A 15,399-nucleotide genomic window follows, 5' to 3' on the forward strand; every position below is an offset into this window, starting at 1 on the left:
ATATTTCATGGAGAAAGTTAAAAGAATTGTGTGGATCAAGGAGTGTCCATATCGAGCTGAGCGGTTGGATCGTCAACAAACCGTACTTGATTTTTGTTCATCACCCCAAGTTGTTGCTTATTTTGCTGAGAGGTAAGAATTATGTTCAATATAGATAATAATCTAGCGCACTTGTAAAGTGTAGCCTTGCTAGGCTCCTGCAGCGCGATTAAAGATAATTCAGCTAAGAACTCACACTCTCTGCTCGATCAAACTAGAGTCATTTCCCTGATGTGCTTCTGCCGTCATTTTCTGTCAGTTCACTTAAACTCTCTGATATCTTCAATATTCGCTGGTTTCCCTTTATATTTTAAGTTTGTGGGTTTCTGATCCGTTATGGTTAAAACACTAGAGACACCCGTCAAATGCAGAGCACACAAGACATACGACTTTGACAGTTTAGCAAAGCGCGTTCAGTTGGCCTTCTGCAACAGACGGGTTGAAGTTAAACAATCTTAGCAACAGAGAAAAAGAAACAGTGATTGTAAGCTAAGATGGCATTAGCGGAAAGTTTTAAGGGATGATTCTCGTAGGAATGGAAAGAATAAAGGGACAAATTGTTTCTGATCGTGCTGACGTCAATAAGCTCTGATCGTTAATCATTCTGTTGTTAGTTGTTCAACGTTGATTAGTTTTCAGCTTTTCACGTTAAACAATGGAAGTGTTAGATCTGATGACAAAATAGTCGCTTAATTCCATGGGTTGTACTTGATTTTATTACATAAAAGATAGAAACGAACTTAAAACCTCTTAAATCTGCTAGGTAACCAAGTTATTGCTTGATCAGTTTAATGTAAATGCAAGTATTTGATAAAATAAATTAAACTTGCTCGCTGTCTGCTTTCGCGATTGACAAGAGGGTCCCCTATGGTTTCTACGTGAAGCATGATTGGACGATTTTTTTCCTCTTGAATCGTGATTAAAGGTATTAAGATATTTTCATGTCCTCATTTTTTTTTTTCAATTAAAACGTGACTCGTGAATGAAGAACTGAATTAAACGTGATTCGTTAACCATTTTGTTTTGCGTGATGAACTCCCGGCTTTTCATGGTTTTGAAAACGTATTGTTCTCGAACGGTTGTGGTTGTCGGAAACGTATTGTTATCAAGTTGCGTGCATAGGGCGTGACGATCTTGACATTGAATCAATAGATAAGAGTCAACAATGACTGGAAATTCCTGTGTGACCAAAACCAAAACTAGAGCTGATATAATAAGAACACAATCGGGTAAATTAACCAGTTAGAGAGTTGTGCTCAATGTGATCGGATAGTGTGAGAATAAATACCTTTAAAAACATATTGTGACTTTTGGAGAGCACTGAAGAAAAGGGGACATTCTCCAAATGGTTAAGTTTTAACCAGGGTTTTGACAGGACATGAACTTCATATGAGTTAATAAAAGTAAAAAAAAAAAGACTAATGGTCCTTGAACAAGTAAGGTAAGAAAATTTGTCATCATTTGTCACATAGGACTAGTAAAGACTGCAAAAATTAAAAATTAAATTCGTGAATGTGGTTTTTTATATTCATGTGAAATGTCTGAAATTTCGCTTGCATGTGAAAGAATTTTTGATATTATTTGTTATGCGTGAAAAGGCCAAATATTTTTATGTGACTGAGTTTTACCAAAGGACATAGGGGAACCTCTGACTAGTGAAAAGATCCAATTCAAATTCCTAGGCCCGGTTCAGACACCGTACTTCAGCCGCGCCGAATCGAATTCAACAGTAGGCCGACCTAAATTAGTTAATCCTAGCTGAATTGACTCAAACGCCGAACTTTATTCGGCCGAAATTAATTAATCGAGGAGATTAATTTTCGGTCATTGGTTTAGCATACAATTTTTTACAAGGCGGACGTCATGGATTCCAGCAGCAATCTGCGAGCAAGAGCCTTTGTTCTGCTTAAAATGCTGGAAAACGGTGCAAAAAGAAGAAGAATGCAAACCATCTTAAAGGCGACACTTTTACTAGCGACCCATAAATGGTACATCGACCACGACTGCAACCTTATTGCCCTGCTTCAGCAATTTGAACAGCATCATGTTAAGCTGAGTGTCAACGAGATAAAATTCTTTGTTCGCAAAGCCACCCTCGTGGGCCAAGTTATCACGAGGATGGCCGCCAGCCCAACCCTGTCATGGTTAGCGCTTTAATCGCCATGCCCACTCCAATCGACAAGCACGCAGTGTGCCGATTCCTAGGAGCTATTAATGGTCAAATTCTGCCCCCAACTTAGCAGCGCCACCCAACCTCTACAAACCTCCACAAACCTCACCAAAGAAGACATGCCGTTCCTATGGTCAATAAGGCACCAGCAAGCCTTTGATTCAGCAATAGTCCTAGTTACCTCTGCACCATGGCTGGCATACGATGACGTAACTGCGCTAGTGATCCTTCAAGTAGACGTCTCAGACCTCAAACCTCTACAAAACCTCACCAAAGAGGAAATGCCGTTCCTAAGGTCAACAAGGCACCAGCAAGTCTTCGATTCAACAAAAGTCTTAGCCACCTCTGTTCCATGCCTGGCATACTATGAGCTGCCCTCCTACAGCCCATCAAGCCACACAATGGCAGTGCCCTTGAAAAGTCTTCTTCTACAACCCATTTCGTACAGTTCCATGAGCCTAACCCTTACCGAGCAGCACTATGCGCAAAATGAAAAAAATGTGCCTGGCTATTGTTGAAGCCTTCAACAATTTCGACCGATGGCTTTTGGGTAAAATGTTTCTCATGAAAATAAGTAACAAGAGCCTTTACACATAGGCATCCTTTACTCAAAGTGTTTACAATTTATTCCGTAATTCAAAATCAATTGATTAGATAGGGGCCCATTAGAAACCAGCTGATAATTTACAACCAAAAATAACAAGTGAATATGGCAAGTTGCCAGAACGTGCAGTATTTCAGCAAAAAAGGTCTTAAGGTTTAGCCTTAACTACTTGAACTGTAAAAAAGTGATCACTCATTTCATCGATGGGGAATTGATCAGGCTGCTTTGCTGATGTGACTAGCAAACAATAATAATAATACATTTGTTGCATTAGATGATGATTTTAGAGCGAGGATTGAGGCTCCCTTAATTTGTCAGCCAATTTCAAAGATAGTCTGCCTAATCAAAATCACAGTTTTACAACACCTTTTACAAAGGGGATCTCGCGTCTGAGTCTGAAATACTTTACAGAGGTTCTGTAAAGACAAACGGCTGAGTAATCTACGAATTTTATTACCCTGTGAATCATTTGTAAATGTGTATCATGCTGCTACATGATGTTATTGCCTTCTGCGCCAAAATCAAACACTAAGAGATGGACAATTTGCGTCGATAAAATGGTATCATTTTCTTTTTCTACACGTAGTAATCTGCTTAAGTAGGAAGCTGTTTTGACCAAAAACAAAACTGATTTAAGTACTGAATTATAAATCACACTTTACAGGTACAGATCACAGTGATTCGGTGGAAAGCAGGTCTCTGAGGATGAATTCGTCTACCATGCTAATGCTGACTGTTATCATCTTTGGAAACTTATTATTAGCTGTGAAAGGTAAGACTACGACAACAACAACAACAACAACAACTTTATTTTTTTCACCCCAAAATATACAAGAAAGAAAAATTTATAATAATAGTACAGACAATGATAGGGGCGCTGGCTGCCCGAAATAACCTAAGAGTTAAAAATGCCATGCAGCCAGTTGAAAGAAAAGATGTTTAAATGTTTAGGTCAGGGACACAAAAACAAAGAGATAGAGAAACGCACACAAAGGTAAACTACCAGTATATTAAAGAGACTAAAATTCATACATTGCAAAACAGTATTATTTCCATTTTAAAGTTACACAGACAATACAGATGTCTAGTAATCTTTGATAAATTGCTGCTTTACTTTCTTTTTAAACAAAGACAATGAAGATAATTTTATATCTTCGTCAATGGAATTCCAAACTGATGGACTAGGAGAATTGATACTTAAAGATGGAAGTGAATTGGCCAAGTCACAGGCCATATCACTAGTGTCAGTTACACATTTCAAGCAATTCATCAAATCGTAAAAGATCAGAAAATAAATACTTATCTAGTTTGTATCTTCTGAAGATCCTCTTTGTTATTAATATGGCGAACAGCAGAGTCTTTGTCTTTTCTCATGAAGATTTTTCCATCTAAAGTCCAAATGAACTTGAACTCCATATCCTTCTTTACCTTCAAACAATCTTTGAATAATATTCGATTCCTTTCTGTTAGGCTCTCTGCAAGATAGATCTTATTTTTCTTGGAATATCCAAGATCTCGCGTTGTTAAGTCCTTGAGCTGCTTCCTTGCACGGTAGAAATTATCTTTGACATCACGCCTAGTAAATTTGACGATAATAGCTGGCGGTCCAGGCTTGCCTTTGTGTTTTTGACTTTGAGGCATTCGATGGCTTACTGAAATGTCATTTTGAGTAATATACATTCCCAGTAGTTTACCGACATTCGTCACAATATTATTAGTTTGCTCTTCTGATGGAGTAGCAGCAACAGGGATTCCTCGGATTCCTACACACTCTCTGCGAGTGTACTGCTCCAGGTCATTGTTCGCTCTCGTATCTGATTCCAGTGAACTTTCAATGCTGCGAATTGTTGCCTTCAAGATCTTATTCTCATCGTGCAAAAGCTTATTCTCATCTTTCAAAGCCTTTCTTTCCTCCTTTGAGCTCTTCATCATCTCTAACAATTCTTCATACTTCGCATTCACAAATTCGAGAAAACTCATCGCTTCTTTAACTGATTTTTTTAACTCAGAAATTGTCGAGTTAAGTGGATTGAGTTTCTCGTCTAAAATTTTGGTAAATTGGTCGCAATTAATAGCCGGTATACTGGTAGATACTCACATTACACTCATTAAACAGATACAATATATCACACGCTACAGAGCACTACACTCAAATTGACTACAATTTCCTCAAGAGCGAAGAAATAAGCAGCCATCTTGTCCGCTAACCGCCGCTAAATACGTGCATTAGTCATCCCGTTTAAGTAGGAAAAAAACAATTGCACATGGACGAAATTGAGGTTAAACCTAAGACTTTGGCACAGAAATTCATGGTATTCTTCTACAAACTACGGCTTCAAATGTGTTAAGTCTGAGTTTAAGTTATTACTTTCGGCCTCTTCAGTCCTCTTTTAGGGCTGCTAAGACGGATCTCACTGCCGATCTTATTACAAAATAGCCTAGTTTCTTGCAATATGTTTTGGAGGGAAAACAGATGTAGTAAAGCAAAAAACTTTTGGACCTCTACTTCAGGTGTCGTCTCCTCAAGACTTTTCGGTTATGATAAAATCCATCAAGGTGATGTCATTTCTGATGAAAATAATTTCATCTTTCGAAGTGTTATGACTTTTCATTTCTACAAGACTCATTGATGAATACATTAGAGCAATTCGAGAGAGGGAAAACATGCTTCCTTTACAGTCTGTTGTGATCAGCATTCTATTCGTCAAACCTTCTCTAAGTTTCGATTTTCCTTGGACTGAAGCCGGACTGCTTTAATTGTTGTTTCGGACTGGATCCCCATCAGAGACTAGGAAAGCGGAAGTTTTAACATTCATAGAAATGGCTTTGTTGATATTCAAAATATTTCTCACTTATTTTTTTCCTGATTCATTCTTAAAAATAGGGCAAAATAACCCGGTATCTGTGGAAAACAAACTCGCTCTATATAGTAGAGTAACCTGATTGATAAATCTCACACTTGTGCTGCATAAAGAATATCAGCTTGTAAAAGATATTGCTCCTAGTTCACCTGATGAGGTCAAAATGTTAAACTGAAACAAGTAAAAAGTCTGACGGCAAAGTCTAGTTGTCATCTACAAGTGGAATGTACCTGCATTATCTGCTGGATAAGCTTACTCTGGGAAAATGTTTCTCTCCTTAATCAATCGTAAGTGTGGTACAAGAAAACGATTTCGGCTCTACTTGGATATTTTTTCGAAGTGTCGAAACCCAAAAGCAAATTGACAAATGGTCATGCAGAACGAAGGTTGACATTATCATTAGCCAGCGATAACTCAAAGTAAAAACAGTGACTGCTGGAAAGCGGGGAAAACAAGAGGAACCAAATCGAGATCGATTTCAGTTTTGCTTCTGATCTTTTGACAAAGTTACACGAGAGTGAAGTTATGCAAAACCAGAACTAATCCTGATTACTTACATCATTCATTGGCAATTGGTCTGCGTTCAAAGAGTTCTGTCTGGAGGCGCGTCTTTACATGTGCGTCGAATCAGTAGCTATTGCATGCGTTGTTTGTACCATCTGAACTTGTAGGTAAAGTTACATGCCCAATTTTAATAAAGATGCCTTTCCTCACTTGTAGGTATTTCCCTCCAAACTGGCAGGCTTAACATTTCTCAGACTCTGCAGGGCTGGAGCTGTAACAGTGCTTGTTCACCCTCTCAATACTGTCGACTGCCTCGTTGCACAAACGTTGTATTCCCCAAAACATTCAGTGGATCCGGGACGGTAAGTACTAGGTCAGGATCCAGAGAATTTCGTGGCACCATCCAACATCACCAGTCGGTAATGGAAGGTCTTTAGTTGAACAAAACTGAGAAATCATTCGTGTCTTTCCATTCGATCGAATTCATTTTTGATCGATCTCTGGATCGACTCGATTTTATTTTGCACTTCTCCCCACGTGAAATACGTTTCTTGTTTCATCTGTTCTCCAGTTCCATGTCTCGCTTTGAGAGGTTAGTGTGATCGGGTATCCTCTTCTTACTCGGCTGTCACAGTGCTAACTGCGATCACATTTCCCTGGATATCATTCACAGTTTCCAAATAGTTGCAGGCTGTATTTTGACCTAAGATATTCAGTCGTAATTAAGGCTCTTTATCTGGAACTGTAACTTCAAATACCAGGAATTAGGAACGGGGATCAAAATACAAATTAGACAAAATTCACAACGAAGTCCTGGATACTGTAAAAGCCAGACACCTCTCTCAAGTTCCAGAGATTAGCACCTAAGAAATAATATTCATCTTTCCTTCTTAGCATTAAAGAAGGCAACTCTGAAGAATTCAAAAAGGAAAGGGTAAATCCTACAACTTAGTATTTTCCAACCTGACCAAACAATGAGTAGCATCAACAGACTATGGAACATCAAGATGCGTCGGTCATTTGAAAATGTTAAGTTATTTCGCTAGAAATGCATCTACAGATTATTCCTATTATGTTAGCATAATCCCTTATTCGCACCGGCTTCAAAATTTCAGGTTAACATTTATGTGACGGTGAGCCATGGAGAGAAGTTTTCACGTGTCCATTCACCCTCAGCTATGTGGGTTCAGTCCGTCACTACAAGTGACTTTGAGGTGTGTGCACGTGAGTCAGGTATTGGATCAAATGGTACAGGAATCATCAACTGGTTGGCTTTCCAAGATCATCCACAAATGACGCGTGGTAGAGTTCCTTTTGATGGAATATGGACAACGGAAACTAAGTGTGACAAAGTTACCTTCTCACAGGTTAGAAAAGAACCAAAACCAAAGTTAAAGGTCAAAACCTCTGAGCATGTTCTATAAGAAAGACTTTAGATCAACTTACTTAGTGAAGCCTGCCCACTTCATGTCGAACAGATTTCTGTGCTCATCTAGACAGGCTACTCAATATTCAGAAATCTTGGTGGTGGGTTGCAAACTCCGAACCCTGCAAGGTAAAAAGAGAAGTATTAGGAGAGATTTCAATATTTACCCTCTCAACTATCCGATACATTTCTTCATCTTGAAGCCACTATGCAATGACAAGTCGCGTGATTTCTATTATAGCTGGGATAAATTGACTCCACATATATAAATTCATATATTTAACCACATTGCAGAATTTTCCTGGAAGACCATCCGTGTTTGTGTCAGCTAGGTACACACGTGACACAAAGCCGGATGACGCTATGTATGTTTGGTTGGAAAATGTAAATTCCAGAAGTTTCGAAGTGTGCATCCGGGAGTTCCTGCCCTTCGATGGAAAACATCAAGACACCTCTGTGGTAAAAGATATCTCTATTGTATTTTCATGGGTGGACGTGTAAGCTAACTTTTCTTTTTTCTGTTTTTTGTCCTATAACCTTGTCGTAGTCTAACGGCAACTCTTGCTTTGAATTCATTTATTGCAGGACTGGTTTGCGTTTGTTGGCAATGGCTCTGAATTTAACTTTACGCTGTCAGGAGAAGCAGATTTTCCAAACAGTAACCCGCCAACAGCTGAAGACAATTATGGTTTCTGTCAAGTGAGTGTAATTTAGTCAAGTTTACTGTAAACTAGGAGGAGTTATTTTTAGGAAAAACAGAGTTAGTGTCATGCGTATTGTGTCTCATATAAATTTTTTATCTCTTTTTATTTTTATAGAAAGTGCAGTTTGACACAACCTTTTATGCTTCACCCATTGTCCTCGTGTCTGTGCATCATCTGTACAACCCTCAAGTCGGTATGAAAAGCCTCATCTCACCGAAAAATAACATCATATCAGCCTGGGTTGAGGTAAATAAACAGTCGGTTTCTATTTCGCTCTACGAAGGGCTAACCATCGAAACGTCAGTTCACAAAATCTTGTTGTTTCACCTTGTGCTCTTTGATCTTTGTGTAGGAAGTTAGCCTCACATCCATGAGGATTTGCGTCAGAGACTTGAGTGGAACAGGAAGCAAACACGATCCTCTGTCGGTTAACTACGTCGTAATTGGAGGTTTGGATTTGACTTGAATGAGTTGGTGCAACCAGTTTGCGGCTTCACTTCGGAATCTTTCTTTCACTGTGTGGTAACTACCCTTTTGTTTCACATCCACAGACCTCAATCCCTGTCTAGACGTGTTCTGCCCGTCATTCGGAGTCTGCAAAACCTACAGTGCCCATGAAGCTCGCTGTGTGTGTAATGAAAACTGCCCGTCGTATCAAGATCCTGTCTGCACGGAAAATGGAACATCATATGACAATGAATGCTTGTACAAATTGAGCTTCTGCAAGGGAATAGACAATAATACCTTGTATCATCCTGGCAGCTGTGAGGGTAAGGTCATATTTCTTTATGAATGAGCTTTGTCTACCCTTAACAAGGTAATTTGGTATTATCAACTAAGTTAATAACATAAATTGGCCACCGTTGAGTTTCAAAGCTGACGTTTCGAGCTGAGGAAGGGCTAACGCTCGAAACGTTAGCTTTGAAACTCTTATCGGTGGCAAATTTACATCATCAACTCAATTGATACCACTTATTTACCTTGTTATTCCCTTCCACCGACGCAGCACCACAGTTTCATCAGAAACTTTCCCCCTTTCTTCATTTACCTCTAACAAGACACACAAACAAGTTCAAGTTTCCAAATGTATACACGGAATCCCTCAGCAACTTGAGCTATAACAGCAAAAATGGTCACTGAGGGCATAGAACTTTAGCTTTTTTAATCACTGCAGGCTTTCCAATCGTTCATGGTCGTATCAAGCTTCTTCGAATTCCCAATTGGTCAGACTCAAGTTGCCAGACAGTGGTATTCCCACCGTACCGCTTCTATCCGAACAAAAAGGTTCAAGTACAGATCACCCTTAATCATATGAACTTGGATGACTCCGTCACGGTGCACCATGCTATCACATCCTGGACCGAAAGAATCAATACACAAAATTTTACAGTATGCGCGATGCAATCTGGGAGAAATGGAGACAACTTCAATCCATTCGCCACTGTTGATTGGATGGCGTACCAAGGAGCACCACCGGAGGGAACGACGGGAACAATCAAGATGACAAAATGGTGGTCAGGAACAAATTGTGCAAATGTGACGTTTCCAAAAGTAGGTTTACATTAAAGTATTTGTTGGAATCGTTACTACTTTTTTGTACAACAGGCTCCATCTCGTTTCCATGTCAAAATGATAATGACAAAAATTATATTATGATAATGATAAAGTGGACTCTCGTTATTGCGGACGCCCCCGGAGCGGGGGGGGGGGGGGGGAGAGATTTGCGAGAGTCCGAAATAGCGGTTTACGAGAGAATAAATTGTTTTTCCCTAAAAATATGAAGTAATGTGTAACTACGCAAACACGAAGCTTCTAACATGGCCTCACCAACCGAAAAAGATGCGGCCGCAAGCGGGAAATTCTCATGTTCGCACCCAATTGAAGAATGGTTTCCTTATTTTCTTTTATTGTAATGTCGCTTTAGATTATGTGAGTCAGCATTTTGGACGAAATACTTAAGTGTCCGCTAAAGTGAGAGAAAAAACAAGTGAATTGTCGCGCTGGGGGGCATGAAATTTTCCACATTTCCGTAATAGCGAGAGTCCGTAATAACAGGAGTTAGTTTCAGTCATTTTTTTCTCCTGTCTGCAATGATGAGGTGTCTGTAATAGCGAGGTGTCCGCAGGGTGAGAGTCGACTGTAGTAGTCATATTGATAATAAGAATGATAATAAAAAATGATATAAAAAAGACCGTGAGCAAGAAGTTAAAACAGACAGCAAGTAATTCAACTGTGATTTCAGTTTATTTATCCATTTCCACCAAACTCAAATAAAACTGCGAAAATGTGGCAAGATGTGTGATGGAATGATTTATTTCATGTGCTTAGGAGAAGTTTAAGGATTTACCAGTTGTTCTTGTGACGTCTAATCACCATAGAAGTGGGAAGGAACATGACGCTGCGTTGATTTGGACAGAGGATGTAACCGAGAACTCGTTCAAGGCTTGTTTGCGGGAACTGCAAAACTTTGATGGGAAACATCAAGATATTTATGTGGCATGTGATGTGTTTTGTCTAAATATAACAACTGAAAGATTGTTAAAGATCTAAGATTAGGGATATTTTGCTTCAGTTCTTTCAAGGCATAAGCTTGAAGTGGAATAGTTTGATGTCTACGTTTGTGTTTAAGCTTGATTAGGATTCTTCCAAAGGTTTTCCCTGTTTCGACAGTAAAAATAGTTTTTTTTAATTGTTTGTTGGATTGAATTACAAGGTCCTTTATGTGTGGCAATAATTGTGACTCGTTACCATACGATACTGTACTTTCTAGAAGTAAGTCCTTTGTTTTGTACACTGCTTCTTCCCAGAACTGGTTTGCGTTTGCTGAGTTGCATAAGCCGCTCTTCACTGAACATGGCTCTGTAAACTTTCCAAACACGAATCCACCAACAGATGAAGACAACAATGCTTACTGCGAGGTAACTGTACAATGATGTTATGAGAAAAAATGGACCTTTGGATAAAAAATATGCCAGAATTCCCCTTAAGCACCTTTTTTTATCTTATTGATAGTTTGTGCACTTTACACGAAGTTACAATGCGACACCATCCGTCCAGATATCAGCGAATCACAGCACGACAGCAAGTGGAAACTTGGCACCAGTTCATAACGGTATTTCAACATGGATTGAGGTAAAAAGCTCACTTCTCGGAAAACTTTAAAATAACACAGGAGATTGGCTTAAAAATAGATGATTGATTATCCATGTCACGTTTTCAATTTCTTAGGATGCAGTATAAGACTGTATCACGAACGAGATCGATATCACACTCCTATAATTCCCTGTTCTACGAAAACAGCCTAGAAATAAGGAAAAAAATCTTAATTAGGAAATTTTGACTGTTTACAGAATATGAATGAATCTGGATTCAGAGTTTGTGTCAAGGAATTGTACGTGACTAGATATGATCCTCTGTCAGTGGGTTATGCGGTCCTTAAAGGTTAGTTATCATTCCAAATAAATCAACTTAATTTTGGTGGTTTGATCTCAACAATATTTAGAAGGAGAAGATGCAAAAATCGTTCAGCATACTTGTAAATATATGAATTATTTCAATAATTAGTAAAATAACACATTCGTTTCCAGACATTTGCGATCCCGGATGGAGCTACTTCGATGGCTTCTGTTACTTCACGAGTGATACCTGTGCAAATTGGACCACAGCAGTAAAAAAATGTAGACAAGAAAACTCAGTTCTTGCTGACGTCAACAACAATGAAGAAAATGTTTACATACAACATCGCCATAATGGAGAGAAATCCTGGCTGGGTTTAAATGATAGATCAACAGAGGGTGACTTTACTTGGGTGGACCATGGCCATGGAAACTTTACAGCCTGGGCCAAGAATCAACCAAATAATTTCAAAGAAGAAGATTGTGTGCACGCTCTTGGTGTGAAACACAACTATGAATGGAACGACGTGCATTGTAGTGAGTGTCATCAGTTTACTTGTAGGAAAGGTAAGTCAAACGTATTAAATGAAGCTTTTACGATATCATTTTCACGAGCAAAATTTAGTTAATGCTTTTCAATGGTTGGTTGGGTGCTACTTGTGTTATGATCCAGTTCTGTCTGGGTTTATTGATATCCTATCTTCATTCTTGGAAACTTGAAGAAAGTTGGAATACTCCCCTCCTCCACATGTCAGTCCATCACGTGTAAGTCCTAGTACTTGGCCATGTTTCTTTTCAGGATAGTTCACTGAAAACCATGATATCTCCTTGATGAGGAGAGTTACTGAGAAAGCTGGGTATATTGATTAATCTGTGAGTGGACCACTGTGTTGCAGTTTGTAGGCAAGACTCGTACCACCGGTCTATCAGGGAAACTTCATAACTTTGTTAGGGAGAATGGAAGGCACGAATACCAGCAATACTCCCAATAAGTTCAATGTACGGAAATACGCTAAGTCAGTGGTGGGAAATTAAGTTCTCCGTGCTGAAAGAGTGTCAAATGCTTTATTTTATTCCAATACTAGACTTAGATGAATGCCAAAATGATCTGGATTACTGTCACAAACTGGCCACTTGTACAAATGAACGTGGCTCGTACACGTGCAGGTGTAAAGCTGGATACTTTGGAGATGGATTTGATTGTTATCACATCTATGCAGGTAAGATGTGCTGAAAAACAACTTGAAATACATTGTTATGGTCTTTTATGCTCAAAAAATTCCTTGGTTAAGTTTGACAAAAAATTGTCAGTAAAGCAGCGAAGTGAAAGTTTGGCCTTCGTAACTCAAGATTCTTTAACCGTAAACTGGCTTTCTTTTCAACTTGTGAAAAAAAAACCCCTTTGAGCCCTTTAACAGTCTCAGAAAGTAAGTTTGGAAGACTGGCTTTTCATTGTTTTCCCGTCTGTGCGATGTGTATTCTGTACGTGACAGCTGAGTTCAAATTTATCAAGCTATTCCACATGTATTGATTAACATAACGCTTTCGACATCGCAGAAGTGGACAAGTTTCTTGTCTCACGAGCCTTGTTTATACCCTGCGTCATCAACGAATTCTCTATAGTTCAGCTGTGTGTTGTTGTTGTGTTACTGTTTTACGTCTTCTTTATACATTAACATATAAACATGTTATGGCAATAAAAAAGTACGTTTCTAAGAGTGCAATAACACTTATTCCTTTATTAAGGCCTGCGTTATTCAGCAATATTAGCAAACGATGGCGGTTACCTTAGAACCCTGAGCAATTGGTTAAGCCCTGTTGTACAGAGCCAGTCCTCTTACTGGAAGCGCTGCTGGCGAGCATCAGTGGATGGTTGGGCCAGTACTACCTTCCACTCATTGTGTGACAGCAAAGGACCCACAGTGACTATAATCCGTGTGGGAAAGTACATCTTTGGTGGATACACCAGGATATCATGGAGTAAGTGTATGATTGATTGAATTCACTTGCCTTCTCTCCTCGCTGAAGTAGAACCAACAAATTAAAATCTGAGATTACATCTGCTTTCTAATTTAAAAAAAACCCAAACAAACAAAACACATAAACTAAACAAAACAATGCACTGGGGTCTACGGTATATTTGATCAGGAATAGCTGCGTCTCATAAGGAATATAAACTAATCATACCCCTACTTGCAATTGCTTTTTAAGTTCAGGTTTTTAACGAGTACCTTTTTCTGAATAACTGTTAAAAACGAATCGGCGCTAGATGAATTATTTGATCCATTAGTTATTGAAGCACGACGCAAGCAATGTGTGAAAGAAGTGAGGGATATGTTCAAACAGGGTTTTCTTCCTTTGTGCAGGTAGTTGAAACCTGCACTAATTTTCAACCGGGTTAGGCGAATTGAAATATTTCTAAATTTTGAAGAAAGTAAAAAAACCTGAAGCTTCCAACGTCATTTCAGCGATTAGTTTTCCTCTAGGCTTCTTTGAGCTAATGGGGAGCAATTCGATCTTCCACTTCTGGGCCGATTCTCGATCTTTTCAGACTAACTTTCTCGGAAAAATTTCCATTTTACATACTACTTACGAATATTTTACTGTGATTGATGTCAATGAGTTAAGAAACATGAGTTGGAATGAACGCGCATCGCCCTCGAATAAACTCCGCCCATGAATATATGCCGCTTGGGAAGCGCTAAGATGTAATTAACGCCGTGGCAATTAATCGAGTAAACACGTTACTAAGAATAAACCAGGGAGGTAAATAACTTAGCCTATCATGATATCCTGTGTACGAGCTGCAGGATGAAAAAAAAAATGGCTAGATTTCACGAGTCACTGAAAATTTTAACAGAGATTTGAAGCGGTGATTGGTTTGTTCCCTTTAAAAGGATCGACAGTGGAACTATATTTTGAATTATTTACTTCCTATTCAGTTTCTAGCTGTTCGTATAAGTACGATGCAAGCGCCTTTTTGTTCTCATTGGTCAACAAGCCAGGCTGGGCACCAGTGAAACTAACCCAACAAGGCAAGTCTAGTAATAGAAGGAGCCATTCCATATACGGTTGTCACGACCGTGGTCCTGCATTTGGTGGAGGACACGATATCTACATTGTCAGCTACGCCTCATCCAACTCAAATTCTTACACAAACCTTGGATACACCTACAGTCCACCATCTGGCCACAGTTATGGCAGCTCCTTCACCCAATCATTCCTGGCAGGAAGTTACAATTTTCAACCAGATGAAGTTGAAGTGTTTTATGAACGTACTTAACATAAATCTGTTGAATCAAGTGTCATAAAAAAATCCACAGGTTTTAGAAAACTCAAAGACGTCAGTTTAGTAAACTAAAATGACGTATGATTTGCATGTTTCCTTTGTAGAATCCTAGTCACTTTTTGAAGGCATGTCACGTAATAATGTAGATTTAGAACAAACAGCATGAAAAGTTATACAAGTAATAAAAGAGTTGAAAAAATTTCCTATCAAAAGTATAAGTGAGAATTAAGGTAGTTTCCGTTTTCCCCTTCGCTCCATGAATTAATGGACAGTCACGTGACACACTTGTACGTGCTCATGACTAGCAGGATTTCAGTAACTCGTGCAGTCCTGAAACATGTTTGTTTGCCATTAGACGTTTGCGCATTTGTCATTTGTGCAATTTAGTAATCAGACTTGCATTGATT

The 15,399-nt window shown here is 39.0% G+C and overlaps 1 protein-coding gene across 3 annotated transcripts; it reads left to right on the forward strand.

Moving 5' to 3' along the window:
* On the forward strand, positions 1-15,193 carry LOC131783322 (uncharacterized). Of its 3 annotated transcripts, none has more exons than XM_059100052.2 (18): positions 1-132; positions 3,478-3,585; positions 6,395-6,540; positions 7,294-7,545; positions 7,899-8,063; positions 8,190-8,303; positions 8,423-8,554; positions 8,661-8,757; positions 8,860-9,078; positions 9,483-9,859; positions 10,637-10,804; positions 11,116-11,226; positions 11,321-11,440; positions 11,659-11,749; positions 11,896-12,270; positions 12,789-12,923; positions 13,450-13,683; positions 14,646-15,193. In XM_059100052.2, the coding sequence occupies exons 2-18, from the start codon at positions 3,519-3,521 to the stop codon at positions 14,984-14,986; spliced, it is 3,144 nt and encodes a 1,047-aa protein (XP_058956035.2). In that variant the 5' UTR covers positions 1-132; positions 3,478-3,518; the 3' UTR covers positions 14,987-15,193. The 3 variants fall into 3 exon arrangements, with proteins under 3 accessions (XP_058956035.2, XP_058956036.2, XP_058956037.2); XM_059100053.2 differs by lacking the exon at positions 1-132 and adding an exon at positions 1,316-1,480; XM_059100054.2 differs by lacking the exons at positions 1-132; positions 3,478-3,585 and adding an exon at positions 7,073-7,112 and having other exon boundaries at positions 6,409-6,540.
* Positions 15,194-15,399: the final 206 nt, after the last annotated feature.

Source organism: Pocillopora verrucosa, chromosome 5 (genome assembly GCF_036669915.1).
Source record: "Pocillopora verrucosa isolate sample1 chromosome 5, ASM3666991v2, whole genome shotgun sequence".
Lineage (NCBI taxonomy): Eukaryota > Metazoa > Cnidaria > Anthozoa > Scleractinia > Pocilloporidae > Pocillopora > Pocillopora verrucosa.

Coding starts and splice junctions, on each gene's coding strand:
- LOC131783322 (XM_059100052.2), top strand. CDS start 3,519: ATGAATTCGTCTACCATGCTAATGCTGACTGTTATCATCTTTGGAAAC. Junction 8,304..8,422: donor ACAATTATGGTTTCTGTCAA/GTGAGTGTAATT, acceptor TTATTTTTATAG/AAAGTGCAGTTTGACACAAC. Junction 8,555..8,660: donor TCATATCAGCCTGGGTTGAG/GTAAATAAACAG, acceptor ATCTTTGTGTAG/GAAGTTAGCCTCACATCCAT.